General features: G+C 52.0%; 1 protein-coding gene and 1 long non-coding RNA gene across 11 annotated transcripts; one reads left to right on the forward strand and one right to left on the reverse strand.

Moving 5' to 3' along the window:
• Positions 1-528: 528 nt before the first annotated feature.
• Positions 529-9,427, reverse strand: CUNH19orf12 (chromosome unknown C19orf12 homolog). Of its 10 annotated transcripts, XM_045891181.3 has the most exons (6): positions 8,864-9,144; positions 7,888-8,142; positions 7,712-7,781; positions 7,472-7,612; positions 4,785-4,954; positions 529-1,422 (listed from the first exon to the last, which is right to left on the reverse strand). In XM_045891181.3, the coding sequence occupies exons 4-6, from the start codon at positions 7,525-7,527 to the stop codon at positions 1,157-1,159; spliced, it is 492 nt and encodes a 163-aa protein (XP_045747137.1). In that variant the 5' UTR covers positions 7,528-7,612; positions 7,712-7,781; positions 7,888-8,142; positions 8,864-9,144; the 3' UTR covers positions 529-1,156. The 10 variants fall into 10 exon arrangements, with proteins under 10 accessions (XP_045747137.1, XP_054367313.1, XP_064437678.1 ...); XM_054511338.2 differs by lacking the exon at positions 7,712-7,781 and having other exon boundaries at positions 7,967-8,142; XM_064581608.1 differs by lacking the exons at positions 7,472-7,612; positions 7,712-7,781 and having other exon boundaries at positions 7,967-8,142; positions 8,778-9,149.
• On the forward strand, positions 9,422-20,266 carry LOC123855502 (uncharacterized). Its single transcript, XR_006793542.3, has 3 exons — positions 9,422-9,555; positions 9,915-9,988; positions 16,136-20,266. It is a non-coding gene; the product is annotated as an uncharacterized LOC123855502 (long non-coding RNA).
• Positions 20,267-20,926: the final 660 nt, after the last annotated feature.

Below are 20,926 nucleotides of genomic sequence, written 5' to 3' on the forward strand. Positions count from 1 at the left end.
CTGAAGTCCCTCCCCTGGCCTAAATCAGCATGGGTTCTAATTCATCCTGAAGTTTTCCTTACACACACAGAGATGTCAGAATACCAACTCTCCTCCGCAGGAGTGCCTCCTTCCATACCCCCAGGGTGGCCTGTGCCGTTTCCCCGTTAGAGAGAGCCCCAAGCTGCTGCCTGGCCCAGGACCTGGGGGCCTGCGGAGGCTCGGGCAGTGTGCGCATACTGGAAGCACAGAGGAGCCAAAGCAGGAAAACCCGGGCAGTTAGGTCTCAGGCACTGGACTTGGGAGGCGTCTGTCATTCTTTAAAGCCACAAATCCAGAACGTTCCCTTGTGCTCTGCGTGTACGACCCTGGGTGTGAGAGATGTTTTTACATAAAATCTGTGAGAAAAGCCCTGTTCAGAAAACATTTACTGCAATTTGATGACACCTAGTCAAGTAACAGTTCTGAGAGCAAAGTGAATATGGTATTAGGGGAAATTCAGGGTGGACACATTGCTTAGATCCTACCACGTCAGAAAAAGCAATACTCTTGGCTGGAAGTATTTAATTTTAAAAGCAAAACTCAAGAAGTACCACAACTTGTCCAATGGGGAGAGGAAGCCCCTGGGAGGGTGAGAGCCCAGGTGTGCTACATAGAGAAGGGCTGGGGGCCTGGATGTTTGTGGCTTCGCTCAACAGGCGACTGACCCTGTGTGGGGCCACTCAGAGTCACTGGTCAGGGAAGGGGCACAGGAGGGAAAGGTGAATTCCAGCACAGGCCAGCTCTCAGGTCCTGAGACCCTGGGCCCCAGGGAAGGAACCAGTCCTGTAACGGGTGCTTCGGACAGGGCTCATCTTCACAGGCGAGGAGACGGAACACGAGGGCCTCCTGCTACGCTCCCATATGAGTGACAGTGGATTCAGGAAGCTGTCACCCATGTCTGGGGCAGGCAGGGTTTCGCTGTCTACCAGCCTCCCAGTGAAAGGGTTGTCACAAAACACAGCATCTTCATAAATAATTTCCAGAACATGATACAGCATAGTAGTAGCCTCTCCAGCAGATTTCACTCCATTTAAGGTAACACACTGATGATGTGCGGCTTCCCCAACTCCCCTGTCCCCTCCTGTGAGTCCCGAGAATCATCTAAATGACACCCGCACTTCCCAGGAGGAGCGACCTAGTCATCATACTGAACTTCGGCCCGGAGCTCCTTGGTGACGTAGTTCACCAGCATGGCCAGCAGCTGCTGCTTCAGGGCCTCGCTGCCCATGACCAGCGTGGTCAGCTGCACGGCGTCCGTCCAGTCCACGTGCCTGAGGATGGCGGTGGCTTCATTAAAGAGCTTTTGCTGCTCAGCGGGCGGCAGCTCCATTATGATCTGAGGAATCGGCTTAAATTGTCCGCTTGTCATCCATGCACCTAGTAGACCCCCGACAGCCCCCCCTAGAAAATAAGGAAGGTTCAATTAGTTGGTTCAATCAGTGCTCTTGCTAAGAGCACATCGGCCCGCATGACGAGTGGCCACATTCACGCGCGGGCCAGAACAGGCTCGCCTTCATGCCCGCTCCACCCCACGGTGTGGGGGGCAAGGGTTTATGGGGTCTTCAATCCATTTGGCTCAGATAATTGACACCCCAAAGTGCCCTTCCCCAAGCTGTGCACTCACAGATGCAGCACGAAGCATCTCCCACCTCACAGCTCTGCTAACAATAATCTTCTCCAGGGCCTGCAGGTTTCCTGCTTCCCACAAAACTCTCTCATCGTAAAGGAGAGAGCTGAGAAGCAAGTGCTTTTTCAAGGAGAATCATCTCAGTGCTGGGGCTGAGTTTTCTCTATAATATGCTCTTTGCCCCTGAACTTTGGAAATTTCCAGGGAAATCCCATGGTTAAAGGACCCTGGGGACAGAGAAGGAGACCTTTACTCTGGAAGCAACTGTTTTTCATGCCAGCCCTCCAGAGTTGTATGATGCTAGCTATTCAATTATTTCTCTTCCTGTGACCCCAAAAGGGCATAACCATTATTTTTAAGTATAAATTTATGATCAAATCTAAGGTTCATGATGTTGGGACTAAAAGCCCTTATGTCAATGGAAAGTTCTGTCTGATCAGGTGGGATGCAGGTCTGCTACAGGAAGGTGCCTTGGGGCAGGGGTCTCAAACTCAGGTGCCTTCAGGGGCCAGGCAGGTAGCTGAGAGGAAGGAATAGGGCTGAGCGAGCCTGTAGGTGACAGAGAGCTGGGTCCCTGCCTAAGGGGCGGTGGCTACCCCTCGCCAGCCCATTGCTACCACACAGAATGCCAGATGGGTATCCTGAAAAAGTCCCATGATTTTTAAATATCGATGATCAGCTATTAATAGATGCAGCCCAGCTCAACACAGTGACTCTCTCTGAAAGAGCACAGCATGGAAAGGAGAGACACTAACTTCACAGTGGACAAACCTGGCAAATACCACCTTAACCAGGTGATCAAGGTGGACATTGCCAGGGAGGCCTGTGGATGTCACATGCCCCTGAAATGGAGCTATGAGACAGGCGTCCCACCTCCGTCAGCACTATGCTTTCCAAAGGTCGGTAACCCCGGGCTAAGCAGCAGAAAGCCCTCAGGCCGACCCAAACAGGGAGGCATTCTACAAATACCTGCCCAGTCCTCCTCAAAACTACCCAGGCCATGAAAGCAGCAGTCTGAGCAACTGTCACAGACCTGCGGAGACTAAGGAGACCTGAGAATTAAATGCACTGTGATATCTTGAGCTGCATTCTGGGACAGGAAAAGATCTTAATGCAAAAACTGGCAAAGTACAAATAAAGTCTGGAGATCCATTAATAGTGATGCATCAGTGTTGGTTTCTTACTTTTGCCAAGTGCACCATGGTAACACAAGATGGTAACGTTGGGGGAACGGAAGCTGGTGAGGGATATATGGGAGTTCTCTGCGCGGTCTTGCCAACTTGTCTGTAATTCTACTATTATTCCAAAATAAAAGGTTTCTCCGAGAGAATACAGCCCGGGCCAGAGAGAAGCCGGCTGTGGGCTGGACCCTGCCAACAGGCAGTAAAACCTGCAACCCTCTCAGGAAGCCAAATGTGGAGGCATCAGGAAGCACCCAGCTCCCCTGGGGCTGAGCCTCGGCCAGCATGGGGCCCTGGAGGCTGAACCCTGCCCCTGGACAGCCTTCCGCTCTGCTCCAAAAGAAGGGAGGATTCGGGGAGGGAAAACCAGTCATTTACAAGTTTTATTGAACTTTTCCCCGTGACACCCGTGAAGCGCTTAGAACCAACAAGAGTTGCACTCATCTGCACTAAACCTTTATGAGAACATCAATATTTGATTTAGAGCAGCACTTAATGCAAAAAGTCGCCAGGAATATCGACCAGCAAATTACTAACTCTTTGGAGAAGGGAAATTTCCTTGGTTTTCTGGGTAAAATGATGCTCCCGCCCACGACTAGGGGCTGCAAGTAGCGAATCCCCCGGGTTCTCCTGGCAGACATCCTGTTCTCTACCAGCTTTGACACCATCCGAATAAGATATATGCTCCCACCACGGCACCTGGGAACAGCCACATGATGAATGATCCCAGCAAGCCCTCCCCTGAGCACATCAGATGGGGGCGGGGGGCAAAGATACTGAATGTCACTGAGGAAGGAGGCAATGGCCATGTCTCCTCCCTCACTGGCTGCTTCTTGGATGGTGAGAAGCTGAAGTCCGGACTCACTAATTCACAGGCTGGAAAGGGAAATGTACGGGTGGAAAGTCTGGGGCCACCCACACTCTGATTTACTCCCCAGCGTGATCTCGGCGTCATGAAATGTCCCTGAATGCCAGCCCTGCCACAGAAGGGCAGAACAGGGCAGGAAGCCATGCTGGGGGCCGGAGACAGAAGCCAGCCTGGCCAGACAGCAGTCACCTCTCCAGCCTGTACTCGTGGGAGGACTGCATGCCATACCGTGAGCTCTCCCTCGTCCCCAGCACAGGCTGCCCGGCTCAGAGCAGGCATTCAGCGATGCGTCCGCTGAGCCCAACGCGGCAGTCCAGGCCTCTGCCACTCCCGTGCTGCAGGGTCCATCTGAGGCACCTCACGGGAGGCGTGATCCAGCCCCCCCTCAAGTCAGGCCCACACAGCAGCCTGCTCTCTGATGCCGCCCTGGCCCACGGTTCAGGCCACGCGAGAATCCTTTTTGCTCCTAAGCCCGAGGAAGCAACCCCATCCTAGCTCCAAGGAATGATGGGAAAATCAGCCAAACCTCCATTCATTGCCAGAAACTGGCTCTCAAGGAGAAGCAGGTAGGAAAAGCGGGGGGGCAGGGATGGGACCCCTCTAGGATATTTGTTGCTTTTTCTGCATTAGACTGTTGGCTGTCAGAATGGGGAGTCTCTCTGAATGAGCTCATGTAAAATGGCCAGACAGCATCTGCTCCTAGGAGGTGCTCAGCAAATACAGCTTCCTCCCTGGTTCCCTTCTGCAGGGACATGTAATGGGGACGGGGCAAGGAGCCCATCCAAGGGACCCAGGACACCCTGGTATCCTCAGACGCTAGGACACATCCCTGAGGGGAGAGGCGCCCTCCAGGGCTGCTGACACAGATGCCATTTGCAAGAATGCCCTGCATTTCTGAGACCTTCACACTCCGAAGCCTGTGTTTTCAACAGGATGAATTAGGGACACAAAGATCCAGTCACAGAAGCAACCTCAACTCAACGAACATCTCCCACACGACAGAGATTTCTATGAGGTCTCTGCGGTCTCAAAGGCCTTTTCAACAACAGCCCCAAGGCTGGCTGTCCCTGTGAAGCGCTTGACTTACCAACAGCTAGTCCGGGTGGGCCTCCGACCAGACCACCCATGAAGGCCACAGCCCCTGTGACCAGGGCGCCCTTCCCAGAGTGCTTGACGGCCGCCTTCATTTTCCTCTCCCCAGAGATGGAGCACAGCAGCTTCATGATGTCTTCCACCACGATGGGCATCTTGGCGAGCCTCAAAGGAAGCATTTCGAAGGGAGAGTGTTAATGAGCATCAGAGCATTTGCAGACAAATGTTACTCTTGCTAGAGTTTCAAGGACGAGTCGTCATGGAGAGCACAGGAGCTCTGCTGTAGCCAGAACAGGGAGCACCCAGCCGTGTGAGAGGTTCCTTGTCACAGACGAAGCCGGGTAGCATTTAGGTAATAAGCAAACAGAATCAGCAGAATGGATGAAGGGTCTCCCTCACCCTCTGCTTAACTTCTGATTTATGACAGATTACGGAGCAAGCCCAGCCACAAGCTGCAGTGGATCATCACAAGTGAGGCGAGCGTGCCCTCTCTTGCGTCAGCAGCCTTCCTGCTGTCTCAGGCATCCCCAGGGCACAGAGCCTGGCGGAGGGCAGAAAGCCCCAGCCTCCAGTTGTGTGACAGGGCAACGGAGCTCCTGCCAAGCCAGAGAAGGGGTAAGTACTGGACTCCGTGACCACGCCCGCCGGCCCTGGGACCCTGAGCAGCGCGTCAGATTCCTCACCAGTAAAAGGGCTATAAGCCACCTACAAGCTGGATTCTGGAAAGGTCTGAGTAGAATGGATGCAAAGTACCTGGTGTGAGTCTGGAACACTGCGGCCCTCAGACACGATGGCTCTAAATGAACATTCTGTTACTGAGACACACCACTGGCTTTTCTACAAGCCACCACGCCTAAAGCCCATCCAGTTCTGCATTGGGGATATTAAAGGCAGGGACAGGATGACCCTAAGGATGACCAGTAAGATGAAACAACCAGAGAATGAAATAAACCAAAGAATTCTAGGGGTTTGCATATGTTTGGAGAGACAGACAGATGGACTTTTGGAATAATGACCTTAGAACAATTCTCTGCGGTGAGGAAACTGTTTGCCACACTGGTGGGAAACTGGCAGGTAGGCAGGGCAAGGACAGGGTGGGTTCTGCCCCAGGGTCCGTGGGAATGGGGACCCACAACACTGACGGGCCACCTGGCAGGGCCCAGAAGTAAAATCAAAGTGGCCACGAGCTGGTGCTTCTCCTTCTGGCTTCACCTGGACCCAAGGCTCGAAGGGCACTTCCTTTCCATCACTCCCCTTTTTATGCAAGCAGTCCCTATAGGAACTTGACAAAGTTTGGGGCACACCCTGTTGCTCAATAACTCTTGGCTATATCTCTTTTTTGACCCAAGGTTAATCCAGAACCAGCCTCTCATGTAAAATCATCCTCCCAATCCTGGGAGAGAATTTTGAGCCCCTAGAATGAGTCTGTGGGTCTGCTGGATCACCACAGTCAGGGTTCAGAACTTCTCTGCCATCCCAGGAGAGGTAAGAAGTGTCCTGTGCTCTGGCCCCTACAATGTTCTGAGCTCAGCAATTCTCCATAAGCGCACAGAATCACTCCCGACCTTGTTATATGTTATGTGTGGGCTGAGATTCTGCATTTGGAACAAGCCTCCAGCTGGTCTCTAAGCCCACTTTGGACAGCAAGACTCTAAGAGAGCATGACCCAGACATCTGACATCGGCTACTTAGTCCTCGAGTTCAGAAAGTGCAAACAAGCATCCCCAAATGTGTCCGTTTGACCAAGTGGGGTGTAGAGGCAATGGGGGGGCAGGCCCCACAGGGGTGCTCAAGGGACTGGAGAAGAAGTCAGGTGTGCCTGCCCCCGCTCTGGCTCCATGTGTCCTGGACCTGCCAATATACCTCCGAGCTTCCTGCCCCTTTGCTCACTACCGGCAACCCCTTGTAGATGGAGTCCATGCCGCCTCATCCACCGTGGATGAGAGCCCACGTGAGGGTCATGACTTGTCCACACACACAGGTCACAATAATAAAACAGCATTAGAACAGCACAGGAACTGTACATGGCAGAAGTCACTGAGAAACGAGGGGATGGAGGGTGTGACTTGATTCACAGCCACGGTCCTGTGAAGCTATGCAAACAAAATGAGTTTTATTTCAAAAACTAATTTATTTTAAATACTGATAACCAAAGGAATTACTATCATGGTAAAACCTAAGGTAAAACCTTAGCTCAAAAACCTAATATTCCTCCTGTAAAACATCTAATCATCGCATAGTTTCTATCTGGTTTATATCCAGCTTTCCATCTGTCAGTTATGCCGGGAAAAAGGGAGACGAAGCTCAGTCCTGGGAAGGCCCCTCTGGAGGCTGCAGTGAGCTTCCCATTTCCAGGCATGTGAAGACCCCAAGCATGGTCTGCAAGGCTGGCTTCCTGGCCGGGGAACTCTGCCCAGACACCACTCCTAAAAAGGGTTTCTGCAGGATTATGGACCCGCACTCTGGAAACACTTTCTGCACAGCAAGAAAATGCATGGAAAGGAGGCAGGAAACAGCCACTTCATACTAGAGTATCCATCAAAAACCTAGCTTCCCACCTGCTCTGAATGACTTCTTATAAACCCACAGGGGCTAATAAGGCATCATCGTGCAAGGGCTACTCCCAACCTCCACTCAGCCCAGACAGACCAGCACAAGGCAGGAGCCCAGGGCTCTGCCCACCTGGAGGGCCAGGAGGTGTCCCGGTGTGTGGGAGGGCAGGGGAGGACGTGGCCCATCACCGGCGGGGGTCAGCAGCTCCGCACCACAGGAAGAGGTAACACTGGGGCTGCCTCAATCCAAGACAAAGCTGGTTTAATTTCCCTGTGAGAATCATTTTAGATGTTAGAGCATCAATAGACTCTTGTGGAAGGTTTGTCACCCCATCTCCTGACTCCCTGCTAAAAAGCCCAGCCTCCTGACCTCTCTGGGCTTGCCAGATTGCGGAAGGAAGCCAGTCCTGTTCCTCTTCCCGCTCCAAGCTTCCCTTTGTCTGTAAGCAACAAGGAAGCCAGTAAGGAGGGAGGAGGGAGGAAGAATACTCTGATGGGGACAGACCTCAGAGGGTGGGAATGGGGCCTTCCCTCCCCACATCACACCTATTTCAGAATCAGATTTGTCCACAACACGGGCTCTGGTCACAGAAAGCCATCTGCCAGCCACAGGGAAGGCAAATACCCATTTGAAGGCCTGTTTTCCTGCAAGCACCGGGCTGGTCTGCTGATGACAGCAAGGTTCTGGGGAAGGTGGGAGAGGAGCCCATCCCTGAGACTGCAGCCCGGCTCTCTGAGGTGGACCAGATTGCGAGAGAGCAGGGAGAGGAAGGGTTCAAAGCTAGCAGACCTCCAGGCACCCTGTTTAAAAAAAAAAAAAATTAGAAAAGCGGAGCCTCCTAAGGAGTCAGAATGATCTTGCTCACCTGCCATCTTCAGCACTTTCTACTTCTCTGTTGGAATTTATAAAATTCCACTGTGTGGCCTGGCCCTTGTAAACCTTGTCTCTGTAGGCCCTGGTGCAAAGGTCACAGGTGGACCCCACCAGCACTGTCAGATTAGCCCACAGACTGTTAATGACTGAAGTGTTGCCAGTATTTGGAAACCAGATTTCACATACATCTGATTTCTGACTCTTCTTGAAAAATCCAAAGAGCAAGCCCCCTGGACCACCTTCCCGTAGCCACAGAGGCCAAAGCTAAGCACGTACTGCCTTCCCTCTGCCATAGACCCGGGCAGGGCGCCCTTACCTGACTCTGGGCCCATACACAGGTCACTCTGCAACCTCTCAAAGTCTCCCTGCTTTCTCTTTCAAAGGCTAAAGAAGCTACCAGTCCCCACCAAAGGAACCGTCCCCTCCGAGATCCTTCGCATCCATTCCTGATCATCTCTAAACTTTCCCCGCAGGGCGAGGCCAGGGCTGCTGAGTCACCGGGTATCCTAGGACTCTGTCCTGCAAATATAACCCCTGCCGCCGCCCTCCCCCCCCAACGCACCTGGGACACAGAGGAGGGTGACGCACACCCCCGGGTTACTGAGGACGGCCCATACACGTGCGTGACTGGGGCGGTCATACACACACCTGGGTCACTGCAGGGCGCACCGCTGGGTGCCAGGGCCCTGAGTCCGGCTGCCCAGGTTCTGACCCCAGCTGGGCCGCTGTCGCTTACTTCTGGCGTGACGTCGGCCTCTCCGTGCCTCAGTGTCCTCATGTGGCGAACGAATACCCCAGCGACGTGGGGCCGGCTCGCAGCCCGCAGGCCTCGCGCACCGCACCCCGGGCGCCCCACCTCCCCGCGGCCCCGGCGCGCCGAGCCCTTCACCCGCGGGCACGCGGCCCCCGCCCCGCGGAGACTCCGGCCCGCGCCCCTGCGGCCCCCGCGCCCCCCCGCCGGGCCCCCGCGCCCCGCGGCCGCCCCCGCGCGCAGGCCCCACCCCCCGCCGCCTTCCGGCCCGCCCGCGCAGGGGGCCTTCCGGTCCCCACTCACCGGGCGCCGCGCCGCGCTTGCGTCGCCCGCCGGCCCGGGCTCGGCGCCCCTCCTCCTCCGGCCGGGCGGGCCGAGGCCCCCGTGGCGCTCGGGCGGTGCGCTTTCCCCCGGGCGCCAGCCATCTACCGCGGCCGGCGCGCGTGTTGCGGGGCTTCCCTCGCACTTGCCTGAAGCTGGGAGAGGCCTTTGGCCCTTGATCCGGGATCTCGGGCCCTCGGGCCTGCAGAGCCTCCTCCTTCCCTTCCGTGGGCGCGGAAGAGAGCCCAGCGAGCCCTGGAAGCCCAAGGTCTCCTGAGCTTATGGGCCGAAGTCCAACATAGGCTGCCCGCCCCCGAATCCCCGCCCGCCTGGTGCCGGCACCGGGGGCCCCTGGGGGTGGGGTTTGAAAGGCTAAGCGCTGGCTTTACTCCTAGGGTCCCAAGGGCAGGGGGAGTCCAGCTTGCAGGACAAAGCTGAGGTTGGGGAGCATCTTGGGAGGGGGGGAGGGGGGGGGTCGGTGCAGGGAGTAATTTAAAGGGAGTATGGAGAAGACCCCCAACCCCATACACACACGGGATGGCCTTGATCCATCTCAAACGTGACAGAGGCTCTGGGGGCTCTCCATGGACTAGCCCACTTAATCCTGACCGCTGTCCTCCCACCTAGGCGCGGTTACCAATGCCATATTTCAGAGAGGAGAAGTGAGGCGCGGAGACGTGGGTCTGCCCAAGGCCACCCAGGTACGGAGTGTCGGGGTCCAGACTCTAACCTGGGTCCACCTGGCTCAAACCCTCGCTGTAACCAGCACTCTGCCGGGCTTTCCCGGATGCCGTACACACCGAGGATGGGCCTCTCACACTGCCAGGGTCATTCTGTTCCTTTTTCTTCTTGTTCCTCTTTTGAATGGGAAAGTATTTTGGGAGTGTGTAAGTATACACACACACACACATATATATACACCATATATATACACACATCTATATACACACACATAAATATACACACACATACATACACACATACATATATACTATAGTATATACATGCCCCAATAAGGTGGGTTTTAAAATATATATATATATATTTGCTGACTTAAAAAAGCTGTACATATTTAATGTATACAACTCGATGAGTCTGGGGATAAGTATACACCTGTGAGACCATCATCACAATCTATACCGTAAATGTATCCATCACTCAAGAAGTTTCTTCCTGTCCTTTTTATTATTATCACCTGTGGAAGTGTGTGTGCCTGTGGTAAGAACACGTAACATAAGAGTTACCCTCTTTAGTATACATTTAGCGTACAATACAATATTATTAGCTATGGGCAGTATGCTGTGTAGATTCCCAGCATTTATTTATCTTACAGAACTGAAACTTTGGACTCTAACTATCTTCATTTTGTTACTTCCGTTTACCTCCTGTCATTGTGAGAAAGGGCCTCAAGCATTAACCAGGGTTCCCTGGGCACAGTGAATTAACCCCTTCATTTCTTTTTTTTTTTTTTTTTTTTAAAGATTTTGTTTATTTATTTGACAGAGAACACAAGCAGGGAGAGTGGGAGAGGGAGAAGCAGGCTTCCCGCAGAGCAGGGAGCCCGATGCGGGGCTTGATCCCAGGACCCCAGGATCATGACCTGAGCCGAAGGCAGACGCTTAACGACTGAGCCACCCAGGCGCCACCAACCCCTTCATTTCTGAATAGGAGCTTTTGCTTGAGTTTGGGTGACTTTCAGCAGTGAAAGTTCACTGAGGCTAAGAACAGCTCAACCATCTCCAGGCTCAGGCCTGGGGGAGATTCTCCCGTTTCTCTGCGGGCAGCTCCCTCTGGCGGCTCCTTAAAGAATTGGGCTGCTGACTCCCCCAGAGGTGGGGAGGGGAGCACTGGTAGGCAGGAAAGATGCTGGAAGGAAAAGAAACTGCAAAGTTGGGGCCCTCCAGAGAAGGTGAGCTGTAGGAAGTCCAGCCAACTTTGCACCTATCAGCAACCTGGGACCTTCGTTCTGATATGAATGAGTCAAAATGGTTGCACACACGGAAGCCCATCAATGTACCAGTCCCCTAGTGACACCCAGGCCTCCCGCAGAGCGGGTACTGTGAATGACAGGTGCACAGTGGGGCCCCCATCATGGTGACTGTGGACTGGCCCAGCATCCAGACATGCTTACCGTCCTTAGATCTGGCTGGGTGACCTCGGGAAAGTCATGCAACTTCTCTATGCCTCAGTTCCCTCATTTGGGAAATGACAACAATAATAGTGCCATCTCATAGGGTTATTCTGAAGAGTAAAGGAGGTAATACATAGGGATCTAGATGATTCTTGTTTATATCATGGGGTGTGAAAATGAAAAACATCTCCAGAGTCCCACATGTGAGCCTCATGTGCCCAGAGAGGCAGGAAATCGGATTCCACTCCCACTTTCACAATCCACCATCCACAATCCACGATGCTGGGGGTCCAAGAATCCCCCAGCATGCGAGGCTCTGTTCACAGAACCAGCAGTGGACTTTGGCCCGTACATTCACCAAACATTAATTTAGCACCTTGGGCTTCCCAAGGTCCCTGGGCTCTCTCCTGCGCCTGCTGAGGGGAGGGAGGAGCATCTCTCGGCCTAAGGGTCAGAGATCCCGAATCAAAGGACAAAGGGAAACAGGGTCCCCAGAAAGCCTCTCCAGGCTTGAGGAAAATGCAAGGTGCAAGGTCCACCTAGAATGCGTCCGGGCTGGGGTAGAGGGCAGAGGCTGGATGTGAAGGAGTGCAGCCGGGGGGCCATGCGGCCCTCTGAGGCCAGCGCCTTGTCCCCACCCCCCACCTTTTCCAGAGTTCCAGTTAGCCAGCTCCTAACTTATATGGCTTTTTCAGGATAATCCCACCCAGACCCAGGGCTGGATGATCCCACAAACAGGGTACACACACATAAACCCCTGCGACCTCTTAATTAAAACATGAGTAAACTTAATGTCATTTTGAAAGCTAAAATCTTATGGTCAATGTTGTTTTTATTTTAAATTACCTCTAAGGAGGCACCATAGTCTTGTGCTTAGGGATTCCCAGGGATCTGGATCCAGACTTGTAGCCAGTCATTTGCCCCAAGGCAGCCATAGAGCCAGGGTTTGGGGCCAGGAGAGGTTCCAGCCCCATAGAGTGGGCCTAGGAGCCCCTTCCTTCCTCGCAGCCCTGGGGGTGGAGGAGGTCTCCCCTGCCCCCAGGCTTTTCCCCAGGATGCATGCCATTCCTTTCAGATGTGAAATGTTCAGTGCTCTGCCAGGCCCATACCAGGTGGATCTATTAGTTTGCTAGGGTCGTATAACAAAGGACCACAAATTAGGGGGCTTAAAAGAGGACTTTATTGTCTGTGTTTTGGGGAGGAGTCCAATGAGTTGGCAGGCCCAAGCGCTCTCTGAAATCTGTGGGGGAGAATCATTCCTTGCCTCTTCCTAGCTTCTGGGAGTGGCCGGCAATCCTTGGCAGTTCTTGGCTTGCAGAAGCGCCTCTGCACCTGTCATCTGGAAGGTTACGCTGCTATAAAGGATTTGAAAAAATAAAATAGCCACCTTGTCTTCCATTTGAGATCTCACTGAAGAGTTTTCTGTACCTGGAAGACTTATTTTCAGTCTGAGAAGAATGATTTTCAGTGGTTCTGTTGAACATGCAATTCTCAGGCAGGTATTTCTATAATTATCCTATTTCAGTTAGAATACAGTTTCTGGAACAATAGGACTTTTATTGTATTGTCATATCGGTTATAATAGATATTTTATTACAGAAAATGATGGTAGAGTCACTATTATGATTCTGAGGTTTTTATTTCAAATTGCTCATAGGGTAGAAATTCTCTCTCCCGAGTATTTCTACTTTAATGCTGCTTTGGTTGTTTTTGTTTTCTGTATTAAACTTTGGTGTGTTCAAGACTTTGTTCAGTGGCAGAATGTGGGGTGGGGTTTTCTGTTTTTTGGTGTTTGTTTGTTTGTGTGTTTGTTTGTTTGCAGTACAGACTGTGGTTGAGGCCCCCGGTGTGTGTCTGTGTGTTGTTAGCGTGTGACGCACACGGTTTCTCTAACCGGCCAGCCGCGGTGTCGTACGTGTGTGCTGTAGTCTGCTCAAGCCGCCGTAACAAGTTACCGTACCCTGGGGGGCTTGAACAACACCGATTTCCTGCAGTTCTGGAGCCTGGAAGCCCGAGATCAAGGTGCTGGCAAGGCAGGATTCATTCAGAGATCTTCTGGCTTGCAGGCCTGCCATCCTGGGTGGGCACTTAGGACCTCTTCTCTGTGTTTGTGGTGGGGATGGAGGATCCAAGTCTCTGGTGTCTCTTCTGAGAACACGAATCCTATCACATCAGGGCCCCACCTTATGACCTCCTTGAACGCTCATTACCTCCTTATGGGTTCCATGCCCAAAGACAGTTACACTGGGGCTTAGGGCCTCAACAGGAATTTGGGGGCACATAATTCAGTGCATAGCACTGAATTTTTTTTTAATTGCTGAAGAAATACGCAGAGACCTTGTATTGAATGAACCTGATAAACAGTATTTCAAGAAGGAGTAAATAATGTTAGTGAATATATAATAGAGACCTTGATGCTTGAGGCACGGTTCAGTTAATTAATATCCTATTTCGATGGTAATCCACTGTGGGTGGGGAGAAGAGGGGAGGGGGGAGGGGGCAGGAGTCCCCCCCTTAATTCACTGGTGTCGGACTCCCAGCTGTTGGAAGCCCAGCCTGAATCTGGAAACATGTTCCTTGACTCCAGCATGATGGTCTTAGCTGCCAGGAAGTCACCACTTCCAGGAAGGTCCACAAATCTTGGACGTCAAATCTAACTTTAGGCCCAGGGGACCTCTCCACAACAAAAGGATTTAAGGACCATGAAAATTCCCAAATAGCCACACAGAGAACCACCTGTGAGACCAGCCACCATTTCCACACGTCCCGGGTGAAACACACTCTCAGCTTAGAGCCCAGAACTGCTGATGGGGTCACAGGTCCTGAGCCCTGGGAAAAGCCGCGGCTCCCCAGTCACAGTCTTTAACTAGACGGAGCTCAAATCTAGGCGCCCTGGTTTCCAGATGATTTCTTGGGCTCCCCAAGAAATAGAGAGAGGAAAAGGCTCTCCATGGTTACACTGTCAGTAACAGAATCGGAGCGAAACTCCAAACCTCTTGTCCTCACGGCCTCTGTTCTCCCCACAGCACACTCTCTAGCAGGGATGGGATGAAGCCCACTGTTGTGGGGGGTGCTGAGTGCCTTTGAAGGCAGGGAGGCTGAGGGGGGGTAAAATACACGCACACATTATGAATATGGAGACAAGCAGACAGGAGAATGTTCTAGGAATTCTCCAACATGAAAATGATCCCATAGTTGGAGCTCCTAGAATAGAGGCACCTTGGAATTCACAGAGCATTCTTTTGAGGTTCAGCAGCATTGGGAGGTACCTGGGGTCTCGCCTTCTCCTCCACCCCCTTTCCCATCCCACAGCTGGCTATCCACTGCAAAATTTCGATTGCCTTGGGGGAACACGTGCCTGACGTCAGGATGGAAACCAGCAGGGACAGGGGGCCTCTTGGCACACATCCCTTTCCTGCTATGAGAGCACAGACTCACCCTATCCCCATGGGTCCCCATAGGTCCCCATGGCTTAGCCACTGGGGTAAACAATGCTCCATTCACCTCAGTACTCAGGCCCTGGTGACGGGGGTTTGGGGTGAAGATGTGGGAAGATAAGCAGGTATCATTTCTGGCAATTTCCATGGATCAGGAATTCAGTGATGCAGAGAGCATCCAGCACCCCCAATAGCCATTTCTACCAGGCCCCCTCCTCTGACCATGACCAAGCTTCCTGCAGGTGCCTGGCCTTAAGCACTCACTCCCCCTTCCTTGGTCAAAATCCCCACCACAGGATGTTCTTTTCAGTTGTCATTGGGCTTTGCTATCGAAGCCCAAGTCAGCAGCCAGCCCAGGTCAGTGGGCAGCAGGGCCCTTAGTGCCCTGTTCCAGGGATCAGAGGCCCACGCCTTGGTGGCCTTGGTGGCGGCCAGGCCGGAGTTGGCTGTGCACAGAGCGATCTGAGGAGCCAAGGGATTTCTCTCAAGTAAGCTCCTCAAAACATCTCCAGGAACCTCAAAGATTACAGCGCCCACACAGTGGGAGCAAAGCGGCTTCCAATAAGGAAGCAGACAATCTGGGGAAGACAGTGGTGTAGGGAGAAGGGGACAGCAGTGAAGGCCCCCACGCCCCAGCTCCTGGGGACCGGGGTTGGGGGAGCCCACGTTGCTTCACCCCGAAAACAAGGCCCTGGGCCCATCTGCTCCAGCAGGGGAGGGCGCCACACTGGCTGCCAGCTCAGTGAAGCAAGCAAGACAAAGGGCCCAGCCAGTCCAGTGCGCACCTGGCAAGTAATGAAGCCGCAGTGGAACATTGTGTGGGGGGGTTTTTGAAGAAATCTGACTGCGCTCCCAAGGCCCCTCCTTTTCACCGGGCTGCTTTCTGCTAAGGTCCAGCAAGTAATTTGCATGCCATTTCAGTAAAACTGAATTGTGGCTGAATTTTTGTTTTATTTACATAACATACGGTCTTCCTTTCCTGTATTATTGAGATAATTGAGCCTGGAGCAGGATGCACAGTGGGCAAAGGGATGGTCTCCTCCCAGCCAGATCCCAGCGTCAGTCCTCTGAGTCAGATAGCCAACTCCTGCTGTCCACCTTGACTGTGGGAATAAAGTAGACCGTCAGTGCTCTCACTTTGCTCAGCCTACTTTTCTTGCAGGGAAAGCTCCAGAGTCTGTGTAGGAGGCTCAGGGGCAGCCATGTATTGGGAAGGCTAAGGTTTTATGGTGCAACTTTTAGAAAATTTAACACTTTCTAAAATTCCTTTTCTATACCAGACTGAGGAAATGTCAATCATTGGATCAAGAATCAACACCAACATCACCTTATCTGTGATTACTGCTGCTTGATGGGTTAATTCAAAACTTAGTAGCTTAAGACAACAATAAAGGTCTCATACATCTCACGGTTTCTATGGCTCAAGAATTTGGAAATGCTTTGCCTGGGCAGTTCTAGCTGGGGTTCTGTCACGAGGCTGCAGTCATTTGACGGCTCGACTGGGGCTGGAGGATAGACTTCCACCATGGCACACTTATATGGCTGTTGGAGGCCTCAGCTTCTCCACACATGGGCCGCTCCAGAGGGCTGCCTGAGCATCCTTATGACAAAGGAGTGGGCTTCCTCCAGAGCAAATGATCCAAGACACAGAGCAGAAGCCACACCTCTTTTATGATCTAGCTTCGAAAGTTTCACACTATCACTTCCTCAACATCCTATGGGTCCTGCAGCCCAGCATTTGTCAATATGTATGGCAGGGCCTACACAAAGGTATGAATACAATAAGTGAGGATCATCGGGAGCTCTCTTGGAGACTGGTTACCACAAGAGATTATTATTAATACTATTTGGCAGGGGTGTTTTGAGGCTCTGGAGGAGAGTACTATGTGGCTAAAGCCGCCATTTCTTATTTGTCTTTGTAGTCAATTCAAACCAAGTGGTCCGTTGCTGTTAATGGTATTCCATGTCACAGCGAAACCAGCCATCTGTCCAACAAACATGGACTCAGGGCCCCCCCCTCCAGATTGGGGAATAGGACAGTAGTGAAGAGAAAGAAGATTCCTCATTGTGGGTCCCTCAGGTCGTGGAGAGGGAAGACGTAAGGAGACAAATGGGTGCCAGTTGGTGCTATACTGCTGTAGAGAGGACTATAGGTGATGCTGTCACTTGGGGGGTTCAGCTATAGGTGATGCTGTCACTTGGGGGGTTCAGGAAGGACACCACGCCCTGAGGGCCATAGTTGGGGACCTGTACACCTTCGTCAGAAATCAGAGATCTGTGGGGCGCCTGGGTGGCTCAGTCAGTTAAGCAGCTGCCTTCGGCTCAGGTCATGATCCCAGAGTCCTGGGATCGAGCCCCGCGTCGGGCTCCTTCCTCAGCGGGGAGCCTGCCTCTTCCTCTCCCTCTGCCTGCCACTCCCCCTGCTTGTGCTCTCCCTCTCTCGATCTCTATCAAATAAATAAATAAAATCTTAAAAAAAAAAGAAATCAGAGATCTGCAATGACCCATGCATTGCAATGAGGTAGCTGCAAGCGAAACCTTTCCGTAGAAAACCAGCCTGGATAAGACAGACTTTTGATAGCATCACACCCCTCACGGGGCACCTCTCATTTGCACAACTCCCCCTCCCGAATGTAAGATCCACAGGAGGGGAACTTACTATATCTCCTTTACCCCTATATCTTTGGCACCTAAAGAATGGCTAGTACAAAGTTGATATTCACTAGTGACTAATGTTAATAATAATTGTTAAATACTTAATCAGCATTTTTCGTGTCTCCAAGTCTTTCGGGTTTAATGGAAGTCGCCCATTAATAGATGAAAGTGGCTGAAGCTCTCAGTCCACTTACAGTGGAATGTCAGCACAGAGTCCTAAAGACTGCCAGAGAGGGGTGGGGGGACAGAGCGGGAGCCCCAGGAGCCTGTGTCCTCCTGGTTCCTCTCTCAGCTCCTGCAGCAGAAATCCTCTCTGCTCCGCTTGCCTGGCCCGAATGAATGGGGAGTCCAGATCTTCCCGGGATGTCCCCAAAGCATCTCTAACACAAAGTGTTTGGTGTCCCAGACTTTGAGGGTTTGCAGCGACCAGAGAGGGTGAGATGTGACAGCATGAGCCATCAAGTGGCCTGAGAGAGAATATTGAGACTTCTTGGTTCTTGAAAGTTTCTGGGCCCCAGCCAGGCTCTCCCCACCTTACTACTCTCTTCCCAATGGGCCAGCCTCGGTGCACTCCCACACTCTTGCTGCACTCTCCCCTTTCACAGCTGGTGTCAGTTAGATGCTCATTCATACCAGCTGTCAGCAGTTGGGGGTCCAAACTCCAAACTATCACCTTACCTTTAGCGTGGTCACATTTTTAGGCTTGGTGCCCACCTTTCTTCTAAATGGAGGGCAGCCTTGGGTATAATGGCTTATTGTATTCCCATAATGAATTACACAACACCCCCTTCCTCTTAGAAGACAGAAGCATCCTAGTCAATTATTATGGTTTTTTTTTTCCTAGAAATTTTTAATTCTAGCTATTCATAGATATACATACATGCCCACGAGATGGCTGATTAACACAAAGAAAATATCATCTTGAGAAAATTGACAAATCTTGAGTACTTATTTATTTATTAAGATTTTATTTATTTATTTTAGAGAGTGGGGAGGGGCAGAAAGAGGGGCAGAGAGAATCTCAAGCAGACTCCCCACTGAGTGTGGAGCCTGACATGGGGCTCGATCTCAGGACCCTGAGATCATGAGATCATGACCTGAATGGGAACCAAGAGTTGGATGCTTAAATGACTGTACCATCCTGGCACCCCAAATCTTGAGTACCTTTTAAAAAGTATTCTATATATACCATCACTTTGCAGAACAACTTATTGTCCATGCAGTGATTTGAGGGGTTTTCTAAGATTGTCTGTTCTCCAAAGACTATCAGAGAGGTGGCACAGCAGAGTGAATCCCAGCCATTTTGTGGACAGGTGGACTGAGGGAGAAGGTCAGAGGGCATTCTGGAGTGATTCGCAACCTCTCAAACAGAAATATAACATCTTCTTTTATCCTCTGCGGAGTCTGGAGCTAAATTCACACCTTTTTTTTTTCTTCCCATCACTTAAAATCAAATTCTCGCCCTTAATACTTCCTTTCAAAGCTGCACCAAAAATGATAATGTCTTCTCATGCATATGAATTACCCGAAGCGTATGAGAATCGACCCCACTGGAGTGTGCTGAGGACTTAACCCCACTAAATTTAAAGCTGCTAAGCCCTGATTAAGGCAAAGTTGTCTTTTTGTTTTATAAGACATTTAGGACAGTTCACATCACCCTGCACTGATGCACTGAAATCGATCGTAGGCAAACTATAAAGAGAGAATATGCTCCCCATATCTGCTCCTGAGCCAGGCAGGATGATGAATTCCGATTTGGGGTTGAAGCAAACAGTGGCATCTGTCTCCCCTGCACACACCTGCTTGGATCCTGGTTTAACTCCCTCCTTGGCTGTTCATCTGTGGAAAGGTGGTGCGTTTTCAATCGAAATCTCATGCTCTACAGACCACTTGGACACTCAACAGTTATTTGCTGGAGGAACAAAGCATAAGACATGATAATTTATTCTAAACCGAGAGGTAGCACCTCTGTTCAAACACCTGATGACTTCTCTTTAGAGAAAAAGCACTAAAAGTAGCTTTGGCAACAAATTTCCCCTAATCCTAGTTTCTGTGGAAGCCAGATTCTAAGCTTCACAGCTAAGCTCAGAGCATGAATCGAAGACACCACAAGGGGGAGCTAGAGATCAGGAAATCCGGGAAGCATTGGCGCTGCCGAGAGCTCAAGGCGCGGCTCTGGATTGTCATCCAACAGAGGAAGCATGTCACTTAGTGGGAACTGTACAGCGACAATGACTTCTCTCTTCACCATTTTGCCATGATGGAATTAGTCTCTATATGCCCAGTCTGATAACTAGGCGCATCCTGTGATTCCACAGAATTTCAAGACCGCCTGCCGGTTACAGAACCCACGTCTGTATGATAAACAAGTATCTTAAATACTTTGTGTTCTTACCCTTTTTAGCCTGATAGGGACAGAAATCCCACTCGTCTACCTCAGTGCTTTTCCAGGGGGAGTTGGAATTTGGAGACACGGTGTTAACCTAGGTCCTTCCCCCAAAAGCAGAGCCTGAGAAAAGGCCTTGAACAAGGATGGCTTCTTTGAGAGGCTCCCCAGGGACCGGGACAAGGAGCGGGAAGAAGTGGCACAAGGGAAGGGGGCACAGCCCGTGCAAGGATGCGTTATCAAGGCTGGAGGGTCACTGCTGTAGGCAGCCGGGGCTCAGCCCCGGGCCGACTTCCCAGCAGCGTGCGGAAGGCCTCCCAGCATTCTCTGCCTACCCCCACCCAATCTCCCCACGGCCCCCCAACCTAGTCCCCCCACCCCGCCCCCCCGCCCCCCTCCACCCCCACCGTCCACGCCGTCCCCACCCCCCAAGGTTCCCATGAATGACAATCTCCTGCACTCTGTGCGGTGCATGCTCTTCCCGCCATCCCCTGCCATGGCATTAGGGAAACCCTGGGGCCAAAAGCAAAACCACCCCTGAGGCAAGGTGCTCTCAGCGCAAGGTAAGCTGAGGCTTGCACCACAGGTAAACTGGCGTTGAGGCCCAGGGCATGTGGGCCAGTGCATAAGACATGTCTGAGACAGTCCACGCTCCTACCCCTCAGATCCACTCATGCCCCGCCTTAACTCCAAGCTGTCACCAAGTCTTCAAGGCAGAGACCAGCCAAAATCTTCACTGCAGATGGCCCTGGAGCCACAGGTGATATTCATCATCTCCCTCCCATCCCAGCCGTTCTAGATTTCCTCCCTCTTGGCCAGCACTGTAGCTTGTCTAAACCATGTGCCAGGTGAGGTGACCACGCCTCCACCCGGAGCGTTCTCAGTCCTTAGTTGCTCTAAGCCCATGGTTGCTGCAATTGCCCAGTTACCTCGCCAAGAGATGCCTCAGTGACTCCCCTGAGTCGGGACATGCCCGGCCCGCCCTCACTGTGGAGCAACACCGCTATCCTTCATGATAATCAGGGTTGAT

This window comes from Mirounga angustirostris, unplaced genomic scaffold (assembly GCF_029215605.1).
Source record: "Mirounga angustirostris isolate CCGP_5_RB_7025 unplaced genomic scaffold, mMirAng1.0.hap1 SCAF_16, whole genome shotgun sequence".
NCBI lineage: Eukaryota > Metazoa > Chordata > Mammalia > Carnivora > Phocidae > Mirounga > Mirounga angustirostris.